This window comes from Marmota monax, unplaced genomic scaffold (assembly GCF_021218885.2).
Source record: "Marmota monax isolate L192 unplaced genomic scaffold, Marmota_monax_Labrador192_F-V1.1 WCK01_AAM20220418_F8-fsc00106, whole genome shotgun sequence".
Lineage (NCBI taxonomy): Eukaryota > Metazoa > Chordata > Mammalia > Rodentia > Sciuridae > Marmota > Marmota monax.
In genome coordinates, this window is record NW_026695218.1 from 6,073,701 (window position 1) to 6,098,549 (window position 24,849).

The following is a 24,849-nucleotide window of genomic DNA, read 5'->3' on the forward strand; positions in this document are numbered from 1 at the left end:
ATTTTAGATTCTTAGGTATTGAATATGGTATCCCAGATGTAATTCCAGGGTAGTGGTAGGGGAAGTGAAACGGAAAGGAGCCTCTTAATGACCAGGAAAGTAAAAGATTTAGTCTGATCTCATTGATTCAAAGGTGATTTATAATATGAAGATAGATGGGAGAATAATGGTGACCGTGGCAGTGGAGGGCCTGGTGGTAGGAAAAGCTGCCCTTACAAATTCTTCCACTTGCTTATGAGTTCTTCCACATGCTGGGACCATCACCATAATTCCTGTGGCAACATATTATAGTGGATGGTTTTACTGGTTAGAATTTTTGGGCAAAAGTAACTCAAATCAACTAAAGCTAGCTGAAAAGAAAAGAGGGTCTTATTATGAGGCCATTGGGGGGGGGGGACGTGTTTTGTATATAGGAATTCAGGCAGACTTCAGTAAAAGCCTGGGACTCAGAAGTGGAAGGCTACCAGAAACCTATACCAGACACCCTCTACCTCTCACATCTTCACTTCTCTTTATCCTCTTCCCTTCTTTTCTTTTCTTTCCCTTCCCATCCCTCCCTCCATTTCTCCCTTACTTCCTTGGGTTTGTGAATCACAAAGAATCTATTTGAATCCTGGCTCCACCATGACTGTCTCTATGACCAAGGACAAACTACTTACTTCTTTTTGTTTCAATTTCCTCATCTGTAAATGGAGATGAAAATTATGTGTTTCACTGAATTATAGTGAAGATCAAATGAGATTATAAAAGCAAAATATCCAATATTTGATTAATATACATTATATGAAATGTTAGAGATAGAAATTGTTTCATAAGTTAGGTCAGGGCTTTTTTGGTGGGCAGTGCAGCTGCTGATCAGAGCAGTAACTAACCCAAACACTTCCCATATGGCCAACACTCAGTTTAAGATGAATGGCTTCTTTTGATGATCAGGGGTAGCCTGGGTTCTCCTGATTCTGCACATTTCTAGAAGGGAACTTTTTTCAAGCTGTGAGAAAGTAGGAACTAGCATAGAGGAGGTGACAGGTCAATGGTGTCATCTGGTCCAGAACTGGGAGGTATGCATCTACCTGAACATTAGCTACATCATATCTCCTTATGTTATGGTTTGGCTATAAGGTGTTAATGCAGGAATATTCAGAGTTGAAATGATTAGATTATGAGAGCTATAACCTACCCAGTTCACTCTAGTTTGAATGGATTAACCGGGTGGTAGCTATAAGCATGTGGGGTATGGCTGGAGGAGGTACATCACTGGGGGTGTGCCCTGGAAAGGCTCATCTTTCCTGCAGCACCTTTGTACTCTCTCTGCTTCCTGGCTGCCAGGAGTGGAGCAGTGCTTTTCCACCACACCCTTCTGCCATAATATTCTGCCTCACTTTGGACCAGAGCAATAGAATCAGCCTATCATGGACTGAACTTCTGAAACTGTATGACAAAGAAAACTTTTCCTTCTCTGAGTTGTTCTTGTCAGGTATTTTGGTTATAGAGATGAGAAGCTAACTGACACAGCACACGTCTAGTTTTATGGAGTTCTCATCTCTATTTGTGTCTGTATCATCATTTTGTATTTAATTTTCTCCCAATCTGAGAGCCCACAGTACTTCAAATATGAAAGAACACATTTTCAGGGGATGGGGTTGTGGCTCAATGGTAGAGTGCCTCCTAGCAGATGTGAGGCATTGGGTTTGATCCCTGGCACCACATAAAAATAAACAAGTAAACTAAAGGTATTGTGTCCATCTACAATATATATATATAATATATATATATAATATATAATAATATATTAATATATAATATATAATATATAATTTTTAAAACATGCTGAAAAACGATTTCATTTGTGTTAGTCAGGAACTCTCAGTTTAAAACATCAGAAACCCAATTCAAAGATGAGAAAAAAAATGTAAATTTAACAGCTCAACACAACTGAGAAGGTCAGTTCAGGATTAACAAACTCTGGGAATCATCAAGTGAGCACTTCTCTGATTTTCTTCTCTTGAATACCTCCCTCTAAATGACAGGCACAATAGTAGCCCCCAAGCTTATTAGTTTAGCAGTGCCAGAGTGAGCAGTGTTTGGGGATGGATCAAGCAGAAATGTCCTGGAAATTCTGATGGGCCCACAATCTCTGTGACTGGGAATAGGGAGTGTTTGATTGGCCAGGCTGATACATGTAGCTTTTCCTGATTGGGGCTGGAGAAAGGTGGAATTAGCCCCCACTAAGCCACTTGTAAGAGCTTTTATGTGGAAAAGGGAGTCTGTTACTCAACTTCTCTGTACTCTTCACACTATGGTGGATAGCTTGACCAATTTTTTAAAAAATGGGCCCAATATAATGGAAAATACAAATTAGACTCTGAAGGTCAAGGGTAGTTGGTATGTTTTCTCTCATGTGGAAGCTAGAAAGGACAAAGGAAAAGAAAGGTGGTGAGGAGAAGATCTCATGAAAATCAAAGGGAGATCAATAGAGCAGAGGAAAGGGAACGGGGGTGGGGCAGGAAGAAGGGGAGAGAAAGAAGAAATAATGGGAATAATGCTGGCCAAATTATATTGTTGTGTATATGTGTAAATATGTAATAACAAGTCCTATCATTATGTACAACTATAATGCACCAATAAAAATACAGAAAAAATTACACATAAGGAGTTATTGCCTTTAAAATGGTGATTTTAAAAGTGCCCCTAGATCAGCAGCTATAGCTATAGCTATAGCTGCTTGTTGAAAATGGAAATTCCCAGTCTCTACCCCAGATCTACTGAATTCAAAATTCTGCCGTAGGATTGACATGCTGCATTTTAACAAGCCCTAAAGTGACTCTGAGGCACCCTTGAGTTTGAGAACTACTGCTTCAAATTGCTGGTCTGGGGAAGTAGCTCAGGGGTAGAGCATTTAGTGCAAGACGGTGGGTTCAGGGGGCTGGAGGTGTGGCTCAGTGGTAGAGCTCTTGCCTAGCATGTGTGAAGCACTGGATTCAATCCTCAACATCACATCAAATAAAACAAAATAAACTTATTGTGTCCATTTACAACTAAAAATATTTAAGAAAAAAAAAAGGCCCTGGGTTCAATCCCCAGGGCAACACAAAACAATAACAAAAATATAATTCATGGCCTGGGATTGTGGCTCAGTGGCAGAGCGCTTGCCTCTCAAGTATGAGACACTGGGTTTGATCCTCAGCACCACATGGAAATAAATAAATAAAATAAAGGCATTGTGTTCATCTACAACTAAAAAAAATTTTTAAATACAATTTACTATGATATATCAAAGTGCATAAATATATTCTACAGTCATCTATGACTGATTAAAACAAAAAAAAAGTTTAAAAAAGAAACATGATTCACTTTGAACAAGTAGATTTAATCATGAATTTTCAAGGATATAATTATCACATAAAGTGGGGACACATGTATCATATTAAACTATTTGCCTTAAATTTTAAGATAAAAATAATATAAAGCCATAATTTAAAAACCAATTAAAACATGTAAGAGCTTATGATAAAAAGCAATATAACTCCATCCTGACTTTTCTCATACTCCAAAGTGACACTTCCAAAATCCAACCAAAAAGGCTTCTTTTTAGCTTTTCTGTTGATTATATATAGAACAACAACAATAATAATTCATTTATGTAAAACATGGAAGATATAAGTAAAATAACACCGTTAAATCTTACCTCTCTTGGAGGTAAACTGAAACTAGTGTGTGTTGATTCTCTGCATGATTTCATACTTATAAATATAACAATAAGCAAGATTGGTGGTGTTTTACATGTTTTAAAATTTTATATAAATAGTACTTTGTAACTTTTTATAACTTGCTTTTTTAAATCATTATGTTTTTGAGATTTATGCTTGTTATGGAATTCATGCCTAGGGTTGGGGGAAGTGACTATTGGCAATCAAGGGCCTGTGTCACTACCTGAACAAAATGGAGTTCTGTAAACAGGGAAGAAGAGAAGGGAATGAATGTTGGACAGTGTAGGAGACACTTCTAGATGATCACTCAATGCCATTTCTCCTTTCTTTCCTTACTAAAAGAATGCCCTAATATAGCATATTATTTGCCTACTTAAAACTTGATTACCCAAGTCCTTTGTGACATTGTTCCAGAGCTAAAGCCTTTTGAGAAACTGAGGCAGTTTGAAGATCCCCCTATTTAAACCCCGATTCTTGCGACCAAGTCAGAAAGATTTCAGACATATTGCTTGGAGTAATAAGCATGCTTTATTGAAGGGCTGGGAAAAGGGAAAAGGAAATTCTCAAGGGGGAAAGTGGGTCCTCTCAGAGAGGAGAGAAATGATGTGTCTCTCCTATATTCCAGTTTTATGAAGATCCTAGAGAATCTTCCAGAGAGTCCTGCCCAGGTCCACCTCTTGACTTTTGACTGACAGCAAGGTGACATCAGACTTTCAAGTCCCCAATGTCATGGCATGTCTAGGTCCCCTTAGCCCATGCTGAACCATCTAATTGGCTTCTTAATCATACATTCTTATAGATTTTATGGTTAGGAGGAACTATCCTTATCTTCCAGAATCTGGTCTGTGCAAAGGGTCACAAAAGTCTCTCCATTCAACTAACTTCCTCTTATCAATGTTATTTCATGTCTGCATTTCCTTGCAGATAACAGGTAGTTTGCTGAGGAATCAGACATATCCTTTCCACTTAGGCCAGGCAGGGCTGCAGGCAAATTGCTTTTTGGCAAAGAAAGCGTGTGGGGGTCAGCACAGTGGGTCCATTTTATAGAATTTTTCTCTTAACCTAGTGTTCCCACCATCCTCATCTATCTGTCCCTTAACAATATGACTCATATGTGGTTGAATGACAAAAGATAGTTAGTAGTTTAAACAGGTAAATGGTTTCATTGTTCTCCATAACAAGATGTTGAAGTACAGGATATCCGGCACTGGTAGTATGAAGACATTAAGAACCTGACTTCTTCCTCCCTGTGAATTTGTAGTTAGCTTATGACCTTCATTCTCTACACTCCAGGAATAGTTTGCCAGATAAAACATAGTTTGCCTAGTTATAATTAAATTTCAGCTGTCAATGAATTTTTTTTAGTACAAATAGAGCCTAAAAATTGCATGGGACATAACTTACATGAAAAATCGTCATTTATCTGAAATTCAAATTCAACTGGGCAAACTATTTTGATTTGCTGAATCTATAAATGCTATCTGGAAAGAAAGAAGGAAAAGCAAAGGGACTTTCTTTTGTAGAGACTTTATCTAGGAAGGGACTCTTCCCAGATCTTTCTGATATTTCTTTAGCCAGAAACAGCTAAAGGGCATCTTGGGGAAGTGATTATTTTTAGTTGGCCACAGGGCTGCCTTGAATCCAATCAGAGCAGAAAATGAGATGGATATCAGGCAGGGAGTTTATAGCATCCACCACAGATGTCCTATGACATCTTTTATCTCTCCATCCTCTGAAATAGTTATATCCAGTGGTGATATTCAAAGTATTTAACAATCAATATGACTTTGACACTGACCAATTAGAGTGTAGCTGACCATGAAGAATAAGCACCTGCCAAGATCAGCAGCCAATGTTAGTCATATTGGTGGGTACCTGCTAATATCACAATTTTTGGTAAAATTAATATTTACTTTTATTTACTAGGACTGTAAAAATATTGATTACAGTTGAGTAGAGGGTGCCATCTTTACTTTCCATTTTTCTAACTCTTTATTCTTGACAGATTTTTGATATCCTCTCAAATACATCAGTCAAATATATCAAAATAATTTTTTCTTGAATACATCATGTCCAGAGCCTGCTCTAAGACATCCTCATTGTTTTTTGAGCCTCTGTGTAGCTCCTCTGCTAGAACTTCACTTTGCTAGTCTCTTTCTCTCTCTCTCTCTCTCTCTCTCTCTCTCTCTCTCTCTCTCTCTCTCTCCCTCTCTCTCTCTCTTTTTTTGGTAGCAGGAATTGAACCCAGGATGCTTAATCACTGAGCCACATCCCCAGCCCTTTTGATGTTTTATTTTGACACAGGGTTTCACTGAGTTGCTTAGGGTCTTGCTAAGTTGCTAAGGATCTTGCTAAGTTGCTGAAGCTGGCTTTGAACGTGTAATTCTCCTGCCTCAGCCCCCAAGGTTGCTGGGATTACAGGTTTGCTCCACTGCACTCAGCTACCTTGCCAGTCTTTTTTTTTTTTTTGGTGCTAGGGATTGAACCCAGGGCCTTGTGCCTCGTGCATGTGAGGCAAGCATTCTACCAACTAAGCTATATCCCCAGTCCCTTGCCAGTCTTTTGTGGTAAATTTCATTTCCCAAATCCTTGCTGTATTCCTTTCTTAATATTCCTTCATCTTGCTGAAGTTCTTCCTTCAATCATTTCCTGAGGGAAAAAGTCATAATAAATAAATTTTTGAGGCATTTTTATGTCTTAAAGTGCCCTTAATCTACGGTTTGCATTTGATCGATAGTTTGATTGGGACTGGAGTTCTAGATTGGAAATATTTTTTTTTCCTCACATTTGGAGGTACTCTCTTATAGCTTCCACTGTAGTGATCGAGATAATGACAATTCTCATGTCTTATTCTTTGTAGGTGACTTATTTTCTTCTGGAAGCTTTTAAGATTTTTTAAAAATTTTTGTTTTTTAGGAGTATTTTTTTGGTAAGTACTCTTAACCCATGATGTTCTAACACTTTATGATGATGTGACTTGCAGTCTTACCTGAATATAAATATAAATGTGTGTGTGTGTGTGTGTGTGTGTATGTATATATCTTTGTATTTGTGTTCTATTACCTGACATATTGACATATTCCTTCAGCTTTATGTTCTCTTTTATTAAAGGTTTTTCTTCTAGAATTTTAATTGCCAAGTATTCTTTCCTATTTGAAAGTTCCAGATTTATAGCATTCTACTTTTATTTTTGTCACAGATACAATGCTTTTTCTTGTCTTCTTAGAAATGTTAATTATGTAGGTTGTTTTCAATGGTTTCCTTCTCTGCTTTCTATGGTTCCTTGGCTCCTTTCTCCTAGGAGCCTTCTTGTCTATTTTGGTCTCTGTCATTCTGATGATTCCTGTCTGCCTGCTCATATTTGGAGTGGAGCTGTCAAGTCTGTGTGGACAGGCCAAACTTATTGAACGATGGGCTTACAGTGGGCAGTTGGATGGAGCCTTCACCATTTTGTTAGAGGTCCCCAAAATATAGAATCTGTAAGTCTTCCAGTCTCTTACCTGGAGGATCTAAGCTTCATTTATTTTCTAGGGACCAGATAAGCAGAGAACTGTGGAGTAACGGTCTTTATTTCACTCCCTTTCCTGCTTAGCTATCTAGGGGCCTTCAGATTTAGCCTCTCCTTCTTCCAGGAGTTTGAAGCCTAGAAGAAATCTGAGATTTTTTTTTCCCTCTGTACCACTAGTGATTGAGCACAGGAGCGTTTTACCACTCAGCTACATCTCCAGCCTTCTCTCTCTCTCTCTCTCTCTCTCTCTCTCTCTCTATATATATATATATATATATATATATATATATATATATATATATATATATATATATTATTATTATTATTATTTTGCTAAATTGCTAAGGCTGGCCTCAAACTTGGGATCCTCCTGCCTCAGCCTCCTGAGTTTTTGGGATTTTAGGTGGGCTCACCACACTTGGCTGAGATCTGAAGATTTAACTGACTTTTTAGGAAGATTCTCAAAGCAATTCCCCTGTCTTCAGCACCACTGTACATCCTGGTCTTCAGTTGTAACTACTGCCTCTGATTTCCTCTTTTTCTATTTTTAAGAAACATTTTGCATAAGTAGAAGCTATCTAATCCCTGAAAGTTCAGATAAAGGTTTTTTTTTTTTTAATGTGTTCCTGGTATTTATTTATTTTTCTACAAAAGTAGAAAAACCAATGATGACCCTTTTGAATCTATTATTAATAGTTATTGTTGATTCAGGTTTTCTAATTCTTTTTAAGTCAATTTTGAAATTTCAGTTATTTTTATAGTAAAGTATCTTTTATTAACCTTATGACTAAAAGATATAGTTCCAGAAATAAACTATATGGGTTTGAACCTATTTCTCCATCTGGACATTAATTTAAGCTCTGTTTTCCTCAGTTTGCTCATCAATAAAATAGAAATAATCAGAATAGGGTTATAATTCAATGGTAGAGTACTTGCTTAGCGTGTGTGAGGCCCCGGATTTGATTTCTAAGACCATAAAAAGAGAGCAAAGTGGTAATGTTATTTATCTCTTAGTTGTTGTTGAGAAAATTCAGTTAAGTAGTACACACAAAGCATTTAAAATAGAGCCTGTCACAGTAATGGCAGCTATTTTATCTAAGTTTTAAAGTCCATTTGCATGAATTTTTTTCATAGAATTCTCTTATAATCCTTGAATTCTCTACTCTATTTTTAGTTATGTCCTTTTTTTCATTCCTTATGTTGTTACCTTGTGAATATTCTCTTTTATTCTGGAATCATCTTGTGTAGCGTGCCTTATAAATAACCTTTCCAAATAATTGCCCTTGGATTCGTTAATCATCTTTATACTTGTTTTCTGTTTTCTGCTTTTATCTTTTATATTTATATTCTTCTACTTTCTTTTCTTTGGGTTTTAGTTCTTGTTCTTTTGGCTTCTTTAGTTGAATGCTTATCACATTTATTTACTTCCCTTCTTTCCTTCTCCCTCCCTCCCCCCTTTTCTCCTTCTTTCTAATTCCTTCTAAGTGTGCTGCATTCCATACATTTAAATATATAGTAGTTGAAACTGTTGCGTTCCAAATATTTAATAATTTCCATTGCGATTTTCTATCAAATCATGACTAGAAATTATTTTTAGTAACACACAATAGAAATACTGAGGCTTTTTGTGGCCTGCTATGTGTGCTCTCTTTGTAAATGCTCCATTTTTACTTGAAAAAAAGATATGTTCTATTTGTTGGAAATGCACACATATATACATATATATGTATATTTATACACATACCTATATATGTAAATTTGAGAATCTTCTTTTGCTTTAGTTTTTTTCACGTGCATTAAGGTCTCCCACTCTGAGTACAGGATCTGACAACTTGTCCTTGAAATCCTGGCCTTTTTTGTTGCATACATTTTTGAGGTTTTGTTCATCTTTTACTTTATAGTCATGAAGGTGGAAGAAGAGAAGGCTGGGGCAGGAAAACTGGACCCCATGTACTACAGGAGATGTCCGGATCAAGGTAAAGACACTTTGAAAACATGATGCAAATCCTAGGAAACTCTGAGAATTCCTTGGTGTCAGGCTCGGGATAGAGCTCAGAGATAGAGTGTGGGCTCAACATGTGCCAGGAATTCTCCTGAGAATTCCTGGTCATAACAGCATTTCCAGTTAGACACTCTGGAGAGCTGGTCTTTTTCCTTGACTCACCAGTGTCTCCTCGAAGCAGGTAGGACCAACCTTCACCATGTGTTAAAGTGACCATGTGATTGGGCAGGAGATAGGAAACTGGCACTCTGCCTGCATGAATTAGGTCACAGCTTCATCAGCATAAATTTACCTAATTTTACCAGATTTACAAACTATGATTAGTGTTAAATAGCAACATTTAGTAGATTCTGAAAATGGCAGCTTAATTAAAAGCATTGCAAGAGGTATTGAAAGGGTGTTTTTGTTGTTGCAGAATTGCCGACTCAGTGGCCCTAAGCTTTCAGCACAGACAGATGGTTTCTGATTTAACAACATTTTGATGTGATTTTTTGATTTTACTATTGTGCAAAAGCAGATACATTCAGTAGAAACTGTGCTTTAAATTTTAAATTTTGATCTTTTCCTTGGGCTAGCAATATGCTGAACAATATTCTGTCATGTTGCTGGGCAGTGGCAGTGAGCTGCACTGCCAGTCAACTAGGAGATCTTGATGGGAAACCATTGATACTTCCTCACTCAGCCAGGATGCTAACTGCTCAGAAGGTTCAATGTATTAAGTGCATTTTCAGCTTATGATATTTTCAGTTTATAATCGGTTTATCTAGATGCAACTCACTGTAAGTTGAGGAGCACCTGTATTCTATAGAGTACAGATCTTAGGAAGGGGCAACCTGGTAGGCCTCGTGCTCCTACCATTATCCCAGCCCTACTTGGAAGGAGGCATTAACCTTGCTTCCAGCTGGACGCTTGCTGAGCTGCAGAATATGTAGGACCTCTCTGGGGCTGTTGATGGATCAAGAGGAATGCAGTGTAGAGTTCCTAGGAGAGCTTGGCATGTGTCCTGAGCCAAAGTCTGCAAGATATTCACCATGGGAAAAGAGATCCTGCAGAGCCAGGAAGGAGAATTTGGGGTTAAGGGAGGAATAACCTCTCCCCACAGTTCACCAACTAAACAGTCATGCTCTGATGATTATGATAGGAGTCAGGAAAAAGTGGGACAAGTTAGATGTGGGGCAGAGAGTAAAACATTCCCCCAATAGCCATGTCCTCTGGGTTCTTTAGTATGCATATTCTTCATGTGTATAGTCCCATGATTACAATTTTCATAAGCATGTTCCCATACATGATCCCATCCTATCCTCTCAAATACCTTGCCAAACCAGTAGAGAAAAGATTTTCATTTCCATGTTACAGATGAGGACAGTAAGTCCAGAGAGGTGGGAGGCCTATGGCCACAGAGTAGGTAAAAACTAGCCAGAGATTACTGAGGGTAGCAGACTCTTGGGTAGAGGCTTTTCTGATGCACGTATTGCTTCTCATTTCTGTTCCTGGCCTCAGTGGTAAAGAACAGGAACTTGAAACTCCCAAGCATGCTAAGCTCTTAGACTGGAACTATTTACCTCAAAATACTGGTGTTCTAGAATTACAGCTTGCTTAAGAAAATGTAGTGCAGCTTAAGAAAATGTAGTGTAGGGTATAGACCAGTGGTTTAGCACCTGCTTATCAGGCATAGGACCCTGGGTTCAATCCCTGGTGATATACACATATGAAGTCACACTGTACTGGGGAGGTAAAAGGATGGAAGAGAGTTTGTCATTTTGATACTATTGTAGAATTAAGCAACCAATCTATGACAAATAAAAAAAAAACAGGTCCATCCTGAAGCTAAACTATGAGAAATTTCTAAAATATAGTAGTAACAAACAAAAATGACCACAGAGATTTCCAGTTTTCACTTTGACATGTAAAGAGCTTCAAAGTTGTCACTCCCACTCACACAAAATAGCTGAACAAGCTGAACAATCAATCATTTTTCTTTAATGCAAAAAAGAACTGAGGCCACAGGAGCAAAATACCATCCCAGTAATTGGAAAGCAAATATAGAGAATACAGGTCAGCTTATCTAAATCCAAACCTGATAAAGCAAGTAACTGGTACCAACACTGAAATGGTAATTTCAACAAATCAATGAGGGCTGAGTGTGGACTAATTTGAGAGTTAGAGATTCCCAGGGCCTAGTCTAAGAAGCCCTCACAATTTCATGACTCTTACCTCCACAAGTCCTACAACCATCTTTCAGTGAAGATCAGCAAAAATTTCTCTCATGTTTGTTCAGGAGGGGAAATGTTTTGAAATATGCCCAGAGTGTTATCCACAATAAAGATCTACCCATGGGGTGGGGGGAGACTTTGCCAGAGCCTAATCCAACTTTGTGGAAGAGAAAGTACCCAACTCAGTTTTCTGCCTCAACTAAGTTGGGAAAAAACACACTTGAAAGACACAGCACATGGATACTGGCTTGCTAAAAGGGTGGGACCTAATCATAGGATTATACAATTCTTTGCTTCCTCCCATAAGTCGCCACCACTTCAGCAGGGCTTCTGTATAATAGCAGTGGCTCATAACTGAAAGAATTGCAAAGCTCAGACCCTAAGAAGGAGTTTCTAGGGAAACCTAAAAACAACAGAGGTACAATAACAAGGACACAAGAGGAAACGGAAAATCTCTGACACTACTATAGCAAATAGTAAACATTGCCTAATCACTTACTAGAGAAACATAAAACCTCACACCAAAGGCTTACTTACCTCATAGTAATTCATATTGGGACAAACAATATCTTTGACTTTTAATTTTCTGGTATTAAGGCTCTAACTTGAATCACTTACATTCTGAATACTGATGCTACTTTCTTCTTTTGGATGTTACACTTCATTTGTTTTCCTTTATTCTTCTCCCTCCTCCTCCTCCCCTCTTCATATTCCTCCTCCTCCTCTTCTTCTTCAATTATCAGAACTTTACACTTTGTTTTGTTTTCTTTTTTTTTTTTTTGAATTATCAGAACAGAAATTTAAAAATAACTATGATGAATATGCTTGGAGTTCTAATGAGAACAGTGGAAAATATGCAAAAGTAGGTGTATAATCTAAGCCGATAACACTCTAAGAAAGAATACAAAATAAGTGCTCAAAAATACTATAACAGAAATGACTGATGCCTTCAATAGATTTATTAGCAGACTTGGTATGGCCAAGAAAAGAATCAGTGATCTTGAAGCTATGTCCATAGAAATTTCCCAAACCCAAAAAGAAAGGGGGAAAAGATGGGGGAAAAAATGAAACAAAATATACAAAGACTGTATAGAACAACTACAAAGGCAAAACATACACATAATAGGAATATCAGAGGGAGAAGAAAAAGAGAAAGGAACAGAAGAAGTATTTGAAGTAATACTGGCTTAAGATTTTCCAAAATTAGGGCTGAGGCTATAACTCAGTGTCAGAGTGCTTGCCTAGCACACGTGAGGCACTGGGTTTGATGCTTAGTACTACATAAAAATAAATAAATAAATAAATAAATAAGGGCATGCTGACCATCTATAACTACAAAAAAATTTTTAAAGATTTTCCAAAATTAAAGAAAGAAACTAAATCGCAAATCTTTAAGGAAGATCAGAGAACATCATGCAGGATAAATATCAACAAGCTAGGCATATCATATTCAAGTAGGAAAAAAAAACCAGAAGAAAGAGAAAGACTGTAAAAGTTGGAGGGGAAAATCTCTACCTCTATGGAGGAACCATGTGAGCAAAAAGATAGTGGAATAAAATATTTACAGAATTAAAAGGGGGAAAAATTCCACTACCTAGATTTTTTTATCCAGTGAAATTGTCCTTCTAAAGCAAAGGAGAGAAAATGACTTTCTCAAACAAAAACTGAATTTGTTGTCAGTAGACCTCCTTTGCAAGAAATGTTAAAAGAGCTTCTTCAAAAAAAGGAAAATTATATAGACCAGATACTCAACTGTATACAAATAAAGAAATAGCATCATAGAAGGAATAACAGAAAAGCATTTGTTCAAAATAATAATAGTAACAACATATTAGAGATTATGCACATGGATAGGTAATATGAATGGAATGAGTGGTTAAGAGGTGGGAGGGAGAGATTGCTTTTTTAAGTGTCCTGCACTACCCAAGAAACAGTACAATGTTATTTGAAAGTGGACTTAGATTAGTTGTAAGTATATATTGCAAACTTTAGGGAAAATACTCGAATTTTTAAAAATGTATACTGGGACTTGAAACCAGGGTTTTGCACATGCCAGGCAAGTATTCTACTGCTGGGTTACATCCCAAGCTCTAGAATTCTTTTTTTTTTCCAAGTCCAGTTGATTTGCTGAAAGAAGGTGAAACCATATAAAAGGCTCAATTAAAACCAGAGTAGGGGGCTGGGGTTGTGACTCAGTGGTATAGCGTTTGTCTAGCATGTGCAAAGCACTGGGTTTGATCTTCAGTACCACATATAAATAAGTAAATAAAATAAAGATTCATGAACAACTAATAAAAATATTTTTTAAAAAACCAGAGTAGGCATAACAATGAGAGAAGATTTCAAAAATAAATAAAGAATAACTAACATGAACACAGTCACAAATAGAGTAGACATTAATCTAATTATATGAATGATCAATTTAAATACAAATGGTTTAAACATATAAATTAAAAGAGTGTCAGTGAATAAAAAAACAAAATTCATCTATAGGACAGGAACCCCTACATTAGATATACAGGTACAGCTAGATAAGGGGGCTGGGGGTGTGGCTCAGGGGTTAATTGCCCCTAGGTTCAATCCCTGGTTAGGGGGTGGGGGATAGAAATAAATAAATAAATAATGAAGGGATGAAGCTGGGTGCTATGGTGAATACCTATAATCCCAGCTACTTGGGAGGCCGAAGCAGGAGGATCACAAATTCTAGGTTGACCTGGGCAACTTAGCGAGAGCCTGTCTCAAAAAAATTTTTAAAAAAGTAAAAAAAAAAAATAAAAACTTAAAAAAGGGTTGGAAATGTAGCCTGGTGGTAGCATGCTCTAGGTTCCATTGCCAGTATTGCTGGAGGGGTCTGGGGGCAGGGTGCAGGAATAGAAAAAGATAAATCATGCTAACACTAATCAAAAGAAAGCAGTAATAATTATTTTAATTCCAAGGTAGACTTCAGATCAAAGAAAATTTCTCTCTTTTTCTTTTTAAACACGGACAGAGGTAAGCATTACATAATGATAAAAGGGTCAATTTTCTACAGAGACTTAAGGATCCTTACCATGTATGCACCTAATAGTGAAGCATCAAAATACATGTGGCAAAAACTGATAGCACTGCAAGAATGACAGGCAAATCAACAATTATAGATTATAGTTGTGAACTTCAGTATCCTCTATCAGTAAGTGACAGATACAGCAGGCAGAAACTCAGTAAATATATAGTTGAACTGAACAGCATCACAAATCAACTGGATTTCATTGACATTTATAGAACACTTCATCCAGCAACAGTAGAATGTACATTCTTCTCAAGCTCCCAAGGAGCATTCACCATGAAGATCAGAATCTGGGCCATAAAATATAACTGAACAAATTTAAAATAATAAAAGTCACGCAAACTATGCTCTCATATCACATTGGAATTAAATGATAAATCAGAGAGAGAAGACATATTATTAGCATCAGAAATGAAAGAGGGGCCATCACTACTGATCCCATGGACATTAAAAGGATAATAAAGAAGCTGGATGTGGTCATGCACTCCTGTAATCCCAGTGACTCAGGAGGCTGAGGCAGGAAGATTGCAAGTTCAAAGTCATCCTCAGAAACTTAGTGAGGCCCTAAACAATTTAGCGAGAGCCTGTCTCAAAAATAAAAAATAAAAAGGGCTGGATATATAACTCAGTGGTAAAGTACCTGGGTTAAATCCCCAGTACTAAAAACAAAAATATTAAAGGAATATTTATGAACATTCTTAAGCATACAAATTTGATAATTTAGATGAACTGAATTAACTCCTTGAAAGACACAAGCTACCAAAATTTACATGGAGAAATAGGTAATCTGAATAGGTTATTCCTATTAAAGAAACAAATAATAATAACAACATCAATAATAATAAACAACTTTCTAAAAAGAAAGCACCAGGCCCAGATGGTGTTAGTAGTGAATTCTACCAAACTTTAAAGGAAGAAATGATACAATCTTCTACAACCTCCTTCAGAAAATATAAGCAGAGAGAATATTTCCTGACTTATTCTGTGAAGACAGTGTTACCCCGATTCTAAAACCAAATAATGACACTATGAAAATGGAAAACAATGGGCTGGGATTGTGGCTCAGAGGTAGAGCGCTCACCTAGCATGCGTGAGGCACTGGGTTTGATCCTCAGCACCACATAAATATAAAATAAAGACATTGTGTCCACCTATAACTAAAAAATACATATTTTTTAAAAAAAGAAAATGGAAAACAACAGACCAATATCTCCCATGAACATATATGCAAAAGGCTAAATATTAGCAAGTTGAATTCAAAATATATATAAAAAGTATTGTATGCCATAACCAAGTGGGGTTTATCCTAGATATGTAAGATTGGTTTACTAATTGAAAATCAATTAATGTAATCACATAAATCATGTTAATAGCATAGAAGATGCCAAAGAATTGACCAGAAGACTTCTGAAACCAAAAGGTAATTATAGCAAGGTCATAGGCTATAAAGTTCATAAACAAAGTCAGTTGCTTTCCCATATACCAGTCGTTGCAATTTGAACTTTAAAACATTTGCATTAGCACCAAAAAATCATAAGCATAAATCTAACAAAATATATACAGGATCCGTATGAAGAAAATTGTAAAACTGATCAAAGAAGTCAAAACACAGAGAGATTTCATGTTCCAGGGATAAGAAGATTCAATATTGTTAAGGTGTCAGTTTTCCTAACATGATTCAATAAAGATCCCAGCAAGTTACTATTTGGGATACTGGTAAATTTGATTCTAAAGTTTATAGGGTAAGACAAAAAGCCCAGAATAGCCAACACAATATTGCAGAAGAATAAAATGACACTATCCAACTTTAAGACCTTCTATAAAGCTCTGATGGTCAAGACAGTGTAGTACTGGCAAAAGAATGGACAACTTGGTCAATGGAACAGAAGAGACAGCCCAGAAATGGACCCAGAAAAATATAGTCAATTGATCTTCGACAAAGAAGCAAAGAGAATTTAATGGAGAAAGGATAGTCTTTTCAACAAATGGTGCTGGAACTAGACCTCCATATTTTAAAAAATGAATCTAGACATAGTCCTTACACCTAAATTAATTTGCCAAATTAATTCATAGTGGATCTTAAACCTGAAATTCAAAACCATAAAACTTATAGAATGATAGCATAGGAAAAAAATCTAGGCGACTTTACAGTTGGCAATCAGTTTTTAAGATACAACACCAATGTACAATGTGTGAAAGAAAAAAATGAAAAGGTAGACTTTATTAAAATTAAATTTTCTTCTTTGTGAAAGACATTGTTAAAAAAATGAAAGGAAAAAATCATAGATGAGGAAAACATATTTGCAAAATACATTTCTGGTAAAAGACTTGAATCCCAAAATATACAGAGAACTCTTAAAACTGAACAATAAGCAAACAAACAACCCTTTGTGTGTGTATATATGTGTGTGTGTGTGTGTGTGTGTGTGGTGTTAGAGATCAAATCCAGGGCCTTGTGCCTTCAAGGCAAGCACTCTACCAACTGAGCTATATCCCCAGCCCAAAGAACCCAATTTTTAAATGGGCAAAACAAACAGACACCTCACCAAAGAAGATACCCAGATGGCAACTAAATATACAAAAAGAAGCTCAAGGTTGTATGTCATTAGGAAATTGAAAATTAAAGCAAAAAACACTATGCTCTTGTTAGAATGGCTAAAATCCAAAACAAATAACCTTGACAATGTCAAATGCTGATGAGGCTGCAGAGCAACAAGAATGTTCTTCCATTGCTGGTGGAAATGCAAACTATATAACCACTTTGGAAGATAGTACGGCAGTTGTTACAAAGCTAAACATAGTCTTATCGTATGAACCAGCACTCGTGGTCGAGATATTTACTCAATTTTATTAGAACAAGCAGAACTCCCATCTCCTCATTCTTGCTTGTCTATAACATTGATGACCAGATATGGCTTTGACAGGTAATCCAGGAGCAAGATTCTCAGTCCAAAATGCCAACTACCCTCTTTGGTTGTTACTGGAAATCATGCATTCCACTGAGTGCCTTTTTTTTTTAAACTAACAACCAAGAACTACACAGACTACTTACCTAAAAACTTTTTACCAGAAAAGGGTGTATTTAGGTTTCTCAAAGTCAGCAAGAACCTTAAGTCAGAATTCCACCAAGAAGCCCAATTGCCATGTAACCCTGGATAATACACATTGTCCCCAGTAAGTCTGTGAACAGAGGCAGCTGGAATTCCTCAGTTCTCAGGAGGCATATTCTGTTACTAGTTTAACATCTGAGTTGTCTTGAATTAGTCAACAAATTTAAAAATAATTAATAAAGTTAGTACAGTTTTAGATTTACAGAGTAATGAATTCCTTCCTACTCCCACCTTTACCCGAGCCCTACCCCCACATGGTTTCCCCTATTGTTAACATCTTGCATTAGTGTGGTACATTTGTTACAATTAATGAATAAATATTGATACATTATTATCAACTACAGTCCAAAGTTCACGCTTCCTGTTGTACATAGATACTTCTGTGGCTTTTAACAAATGCATAATGACATGTACTTATAAACCATTACTGAATCATATGAAATAGCTTCACTACCATAAAAATCCCATTTCATCTACTAATTCTTCTCCTCCCTTCCCCTAGGTCTCTTTTCTACTATCTCTATTATTTTGCCTTTTTGAAAATGTCAAATAATTGGAGTTATACATCATGTGGCCTTTCACACTGGCTCTTTCAGTTAGCAATATACATTTAAATTTCATGCATGTGTTTTCATGGTTTGGTAGCTCATTTATGTTTATCTCTGAATGATATCCCATTGTAAGGAAGTATCATTCTTTTTTTATTAATTTATTTTTTTACACAAATGGAGTACAACTTTTCATTTCTCTGATTGTATGTGACGTAGAGTCACACCATTCGTGCAATCATACCCATACATAGGGGTAATAATGTCCATCTCGTTCCACCATCTTCCCCCCTCACATATCCCCTTCCCTCCCCACCCCTGCTCAATCCAAAGTTCCTCCATTCTTCCCTTGCCCTGCCCTCCACCATTATGGATCAGCATCCACTTATCAGAGAAAACATTCAGCCTTTGTTTTTTTGGGATTGGCTTACTCTGCTTAGCATGATATTCTCCAATTCCATCCATTTTTTACCTGTAAATGCCATGATTTCATTTTTCCTTAAAGCTGAGTAGTATTCCATCATGTATATATGTATCACAGTTTCTTTATCCATTCATCTATTGAAGGGCATCGAGGATGTTTCCACAGTTTAGCTATTGCGAATTGAGCTGCTACAAACATTGAGGTGGCTGCATTGCTGTGGTGTGCTGATTTTAAGTCCTTTGGTTATAGACAGGAGTGGGATAGCTGGGTCAAATAGTGGTTCCATTCCAAGTTGTCTAAGGAGTCTCCATACTGCTTTCCAAAGTGGTTGTACCATTTTGCAATCCCATCAGCAATGAATCAATGTACTTTTCCCCCTACACCCTTGCCAGCACTCACTGTTGCTTAAATTCTTGATAATTGCCATTCTGACTGCAGTGAGATGAAATCTTAGATTGGTTTTGATTTGATTTCTCTAATGCAATTTTTTCATAAATTTGTTGATCAATTGTATTTCTTCTTCTGTGAAGTGTCTGCTCATTTCATTAGCCCATTTATTGACTGGGTTATTAGTTTTTTGGTGTTAAGTTTTTTGAGTTCTTTATATACCCTAGAGATTAGTGCTCTGTCTGATGTGTGTGTGTGTGGTAAAAATTTGCTCCCATTCTGTAGGCTCTCTATTCACCTCACTGATTGTTTCTTTTGCTGAAGTAGCTTTTTAGTTTGAATTCAATGATATAATGCCAATGTATAATGTGTGAAAGAAAAAAAAACTTGTTACATACTAGCGTACAAGGTACTCCTTCTAGCAACTACTAAGGTGGTTCAGAAATGGAATTCTGTCAAACCTAAGTCTTGGGACTTTGGCCCCATCCAGGCACCCCTTTGGTTTTCATTTTGCTTTTGTGACCCCATCTTTTTGTAACTAGTGGATATTATGGAGAAATGCCAATGTTTAGTAATTCTGCATCCCCTTCTCTTTTGTGCTGTGTTCGTAGACTGCCCTTCCATCCATATTGGGCTTCCAGTCCCACGTTACTCTCAAAGAAAAAGTGACCAGAAGGGACATCTTTCAGGCCTACAAAAAGTTCGTTGGGGACTGCGGCCAGACAAGCCACAGCAGGAACAACTGAACAACCCAGGGAGAGGAACAAGCAGTCAGCACGGCAGCGTGGATTTTATCAGCAGGACTCGTGAGTTCCTTGACGGCACATATATTATGGGGATTCATCCTGCTAGTGGGTCCAGAGGGGCACAGCAGGGCAGAGGAGATTCTCTGGAGAATGTGGGTAATGCCCTTGTGGCTCAACTTTGCTGTCAGGGCCCCTACTGCTCTGGTTCCCTTGCTGATCAGCCTCCGTGCCCATGAACGCTTACAATCAGCCTGAAGCCCTATGTCTCCCTATGTGGATTTTGAAACCTCCACATAGGTGTGTATGTGTATGTCAAGGTTTAATTCTTGGAATTATTTCTCTCTAAATTCCTAAATACTACACGGTTGTCTTAAGAACCAATAACAAACATGAGAATTTTGCCTGGGATGTTGCACTCAATCAACTTAACTCCTTGTTATATACCTTGAACGTAAAGGGTTGGGACAGAATTGTCCAGTAATCTTGCATCATAGGGACCCCTCAGAAGCATTCTTTCAGGACCACAAAGCCCCCCCAGTACTTTCTCTATTCCTGTAGAAATCAGTTATAGGCTAATTAAAAGTCAGTATCTTGCTCCTTCCTGTGGAAAGAAAATTGTTAATCTTTAAAGGAGTAAAAAAGGATTGGAATTCTAGAGAATAGCTATGACATTTGATTCTTTCTAGGCTTTAAAATGTTTCTGGGTACATGATTTAACCCTCAGCATATCTTAAATCTACCTAACAATGGTATTTAATTGGTTTCTACTATATACTTGTACCATCTTGAGCATGGCAAAATGAGTTTATTTTACTATCTACACTTTCAAAAGAGTGTCAGATCAGTGACTGTGTCTTAGTGTCCTGGTAGGAAACCTATGCACCTCCTAAAGGTCACTGGAGCCACACTCTATCATGCAGATTCCTATACCAAATAAGACTCCTCATTGGCACCAAATCTACCAGGGGCCTGTGGCTTTTCCAGAGTAAATATGTCTGTGTTAAAGATGGAGTAGTGAGGAGTCCTTTGAAAGAGTCCAGAATAAGAGATGTACTCTGATTAAAATATACATGCACCCATAAAAACGCACATGCGTAAGTACACACACACACACACACACACACACACACTCAAGAGTAAGAACATTAGAGGCTAAGAAGAAACCAAACCTGGTGGGCAGACCTCCTGCTCCCCATGTGAGTTCTGGATGCCAAAAGCATACTGATATGGTCTCATCCCCCAGAGCCCCCCACCTACATTCAGGGGTGAGGTTGCCCTTTGAAAATTTAATCTGCTGAGTCCCTTCTGAATTAGAGAAGAGGAAAGAAGTTTAGAATTGATGTTCTATGCTCAAAGGGTTTGGAGGAGGTAACACACCATATCACAAAAGTGACTATGAACAGTGGGGTTTTGGTTGCTTTGGTGGTTTCTGATCCAGTTAAGGGAACATTGGTTTAAACTGGAAACCAAAGGAGAGAGAACCAAAGGAATCCTTTGGTATATTTGTTCATTAGATACATTTCCTTTGTGGCCAACTCACATACCGTGTGCATTATTGGCTTGTCCCTGGCATGACTATGGAACAGGGGAGATAATGGGAAAGCCTAGTAGGTCAGGACACTTCAGGTCATGTCTCCCAAGCTGGAATGAAGTAAGGATCCCTTTTGAAGAGAAAATAACTTCTTATGATTTCATGAAAATGTATTTGTATTTATTCTTCATCCCTTTTGTCATTTGATGCCTTAAATCCTGAATCTCTAGTAATCACCATTGTAAACAGCATTCCCTCCTCAAGCACAAGAGTTATTCTCCTAAAAGCAAAACAAAAAACTCTATTAGAAGAAAACCCTGAGTTAGTAACCCCTTAAGGAGGACTCATGTGGAGCACCCTAGTTTGCAAATGAACAAATGAAAACCCTGATAAGTATAAAGTTTTAATAAACTTATTCTTTAAGAGTTACCTAAAATGGACTCCAGCCTCCTCACCCACATCCTGGGGAGGTCTATGCCTTTGCTTAAATGTCTATGGGTTTCCAGAGGCTTCTAGTCTCAGTATCACCCTGGTTCTGAGTTCATGCCTGTGAGCTCAGTCTTGCTATGTTTTGCCTCCTGTATCTGCTCACTGCTTTCACCTCAGCGACAATTCAGTTGTGGAGTTTTGTTCTTTGGTTTCCATTAAATTGGTGATTTAAGGCCTATGTGTGAGCAGCAGGCTTTGTGGAAGTTTTGGATTCGTGAACCTTGCAGAGATGCACAATCTTGAAAATGAGACACTAGGTATCCCTATTGTTAAAAATTCTTTGACCACTGAAAATTTGTCCTTGGACACCATGGTCTGTAGTATCTCAGTCTCCTACCATATTTTTGGTGCTTCCTAGCCCACCATCACCGCCCTTTTGGGTTTTCTCACAGTACCTTGTTGCTTGGTTTCTGAGCTCCCTTTTGGCTTAGAAAGGAGAAGAAGCAACTGTGTTGGTTTTAAATGATAATATCTTTACTTTATTGCATTCATATTCACAAAAACAAAATAATAAAAACAACATGCAAGTGGAAGACTGAGACATTTTATACTTCCTAAATTATGAATTATGTGGAACATTCAACTGCCTTCTTCCATTTTGGTTCTCTCAGAGTGGGTGAACGCCAGCAAGATGGGTGTCATCATTCTCTTTTCCCCGTGGGGTCTCCTACAAATGCTCAGGGTCTTTTTAATTTCACACCGAAGTTGATACCCTTTCTAAAACTGGAGGAGCACAGTGACCTGGGGGACTCAGAAGAAAAAGGCTGAGAGATCCTTTGTTTAAATTTCTCAGCGAGCCTTGGCAGAAGTCCCCCTGCTCCAATACACTTGAGATCTTTCTGATCATGCATGAGCATTTTGGGGGAACTAGCCATGCACATGCCAGCATCTCCCAGTCCCCCTGACCCAGCTGAGCTTTCTTCCTTCCTCAGAGCCAGGGCCAAGGTGACTTTCCTTGAGCTTAATCTGCCTCTGCTTTGCTCCACTTTCTTTGACCGATTCCCCACACCTTCTTGTTCTATTTCATCACAGTGACTCAGCATTCCTTTATAACTCTTAGACTTACAGTTTTCAAGAAGGTTCTCCATACCCTAGAATTTTACATGTGGAGACTCATGATTGAGAAGGTAATTTTATCACAGTATCAGAAACCTAGTTGAGCTGGATTGGGCAAGGAAGAAGAGACAGAAAGAGAGAGGGGAGGGAGGAGAGAGAAATCACTTATATTGTAAAAGCAAAGGAGTTTCTTACAGTCCCAAGACAGTAGAACAGTCAGGCTCCAGTCGGAGGATATGACATCTTCTCAGTCCCCTCTCTGGGGCTGCATGGTCTCCTCTGCTTCAGCTCCAGGTCTTCTTCATTCCTGTTTCCCTGCAGCTCAGCCCTTTCTGCCTGTCTGTGCCCTAGGCTAACTACAGTTTATATGTTCTCTCTCCTGGGAACCATTAGGAAAGGCCCAGCTAACTCAGAGACATGGTTCAAAATTTCAGGCTTAGGTTAGGTGTCCAATTTATTAACTGCTCCTGATCCAGTTAATTGTGGCCAAGGGCATAGGTCATGTGTTACCCAACAGCTCCCAGCAACTCATCCTTATGAAGCTGGAAGACATGGCTGGACAGACAGACCCATATGCACAAATGGGAGGAATCTCTCCTCTTCCTCTCTCAGAAAGTACATTTGAAGTTTATGTACAGTTTCAGAGAAAAGAATTTGCCCATGAAACTAGTACTGGGAGCCTCCAAGTTCCCTCTCAAAGGCTTTCATGCCAGGTGTAGTGGTGCTTAACATGCTTGTAATCCTAGCTACTCGGGAGGCTGAGGGAAGAGGATGGCAAATTCGAGGCCAGCCTGGGACAACCTAGTGAGACCCAGTCTCAAAGTAAAACATAAAAAGGGCTGGGATGTAGGTCAGTGGTAAAGTGCCCCTGGGTCCAATCCTCAGTCCTAGGGCATGGGGAGAGGCCTGCTTAATACAATGGGCAAGAAAGACTTTAGCACTCTCAGGTTTTGTCTCCCACTCCCCAATACTCTGTGGCCTCAAGCCACTCAAAGCAACTCCTGCTACCCCCCTGCTCAACCCCCAGCTCCATTTCCTTATTCTTGGCTCCTTTCTTGCTGCAGCTAATCCCAGCTGATGTGCTCATGAGTGTTAATCAGTCAAATTCACTCACCCAGCAAATATTTATTGAGTGCCCTTGCTGTGTGAGCCCCATGTCAGGGGCCAGCAGCGTGATGTGAACAAGACAAACTCTGACCTCCAGAGCTGAGTGTCATTTAATGTGGAGCCTAAGAGAGATGGAATCTCTGAAATCCTGATGCTGACTTCCTGGAGGTCAAAAATACCTCCTGAGTCTTTACTAGGAGTTGAAGTCTCCACCCTGCTTCCTGAAACTCATCTCCACTGAGCTTGTGTTTCTCCCAGTAACTGCTTGTTGAATTCATTCCTCCATTTGTGCCCATGCTATGTGACTCTTACAGTTGGCTAGGTGGCATTTCTCATTATGCAGATGAACTTGTAAGTTACTGTATGCATGTAGGACCTGCAGTACATTAGAGAAACCCTGATGAGGTAGGCCAGCTTGTGGTGAGCTAAACTTTCTGTGGGCAGGAAGGAGGGGCATCAAGGCAGGGGAAGGACAGGGGTGTTTAGAAACTGGAAAAGACTGAGCCCTTGGAATGCTCAGAGAGGACAGGCTGGTGACTGGTAATAAGGGAGGAAGGGTCACACCTCCTAGATACAGCAATAATAGCAACATCATGTATTGAGTGTTGTATTCCAAGCACTATGCTAGCTACATTATATATATAATCTCCTTTACTCTCCAACAATCCAGGATAGTAGGCATAATTATTCCCATTTTATGAGTGGGAAAACTAAGGCTCAGAGAGTTGAGTGCCTTACCAAGATCCTACCACTAGTAATTAGTGTAAAGTGTTGAACCCAGGTCTTGGCTGATGTTAAAAGAGAGGATCATTCTGGCATCCTTGGTAATCTCTTTTTCATGTTTTGAAGCCACCTGATTTGGTGTGACCTGCAGTGGCTGCTCTGCAGCACTTAGGAGGGACTGGGCCAACCTCAGCCACAGTGCAGTGCAAGCTGTGGGGCCCAGGACCCTCAGGGGAGCCCAGCCACTCACTT

The 24,849-nt window shown here is 38.4% G+C and overlaps 1 protein-coding gene and 1 long non-coding RNA gene across 4 annotated transcripts in view; one reads left to right on the forward strand and one right to left on the reverse strand.

The window, feature by feature from the left end:
• The window catches only part of Slc4a5 (solute carrier family 4 member 5), a 126,518-nt gene that overhangs the window by 20,037 nt on the left and 81,632 nt on the right, over positions 1 to 24,849 (forward strand). For 2 of the 3 annotated variants that reach the window (XM_046432348.2, XM_058575095.1), the window contains exons 2-3: positions 9,117 to 9,191; positions 19,557 to 19,751. In XM_046432348.2, the coding sequence (XP_046288304.1) occupies positions 9,119 to 9,191; positions 19,557 to 19,751 (268 nt within the window). In that variant the 5' untranslated portion in view covers positions 9,117 to 9,118. The remainder of the gene's footprint in view (positions 1 to 9,116; positions 9,192 to 19,556; positions 19,752 to 24,849) is intronic. The other variant, XM_046432349.1, reaches the window with a different exon arrangement.
• On the reverse strand, positions 21,381 to 23,262 carry LOC124084902 (uncharacterized). Its single transcript, XR_006849287.2, has 2 exons — positions 22,963 to 23,262; positions 21,381 to 21,502 (listed from the first exon to the last, which is right to left on the reverse strand). It is a non-coding gene; the product is annotated as an uncharacterized LOC124084902 (long non-coding RNA).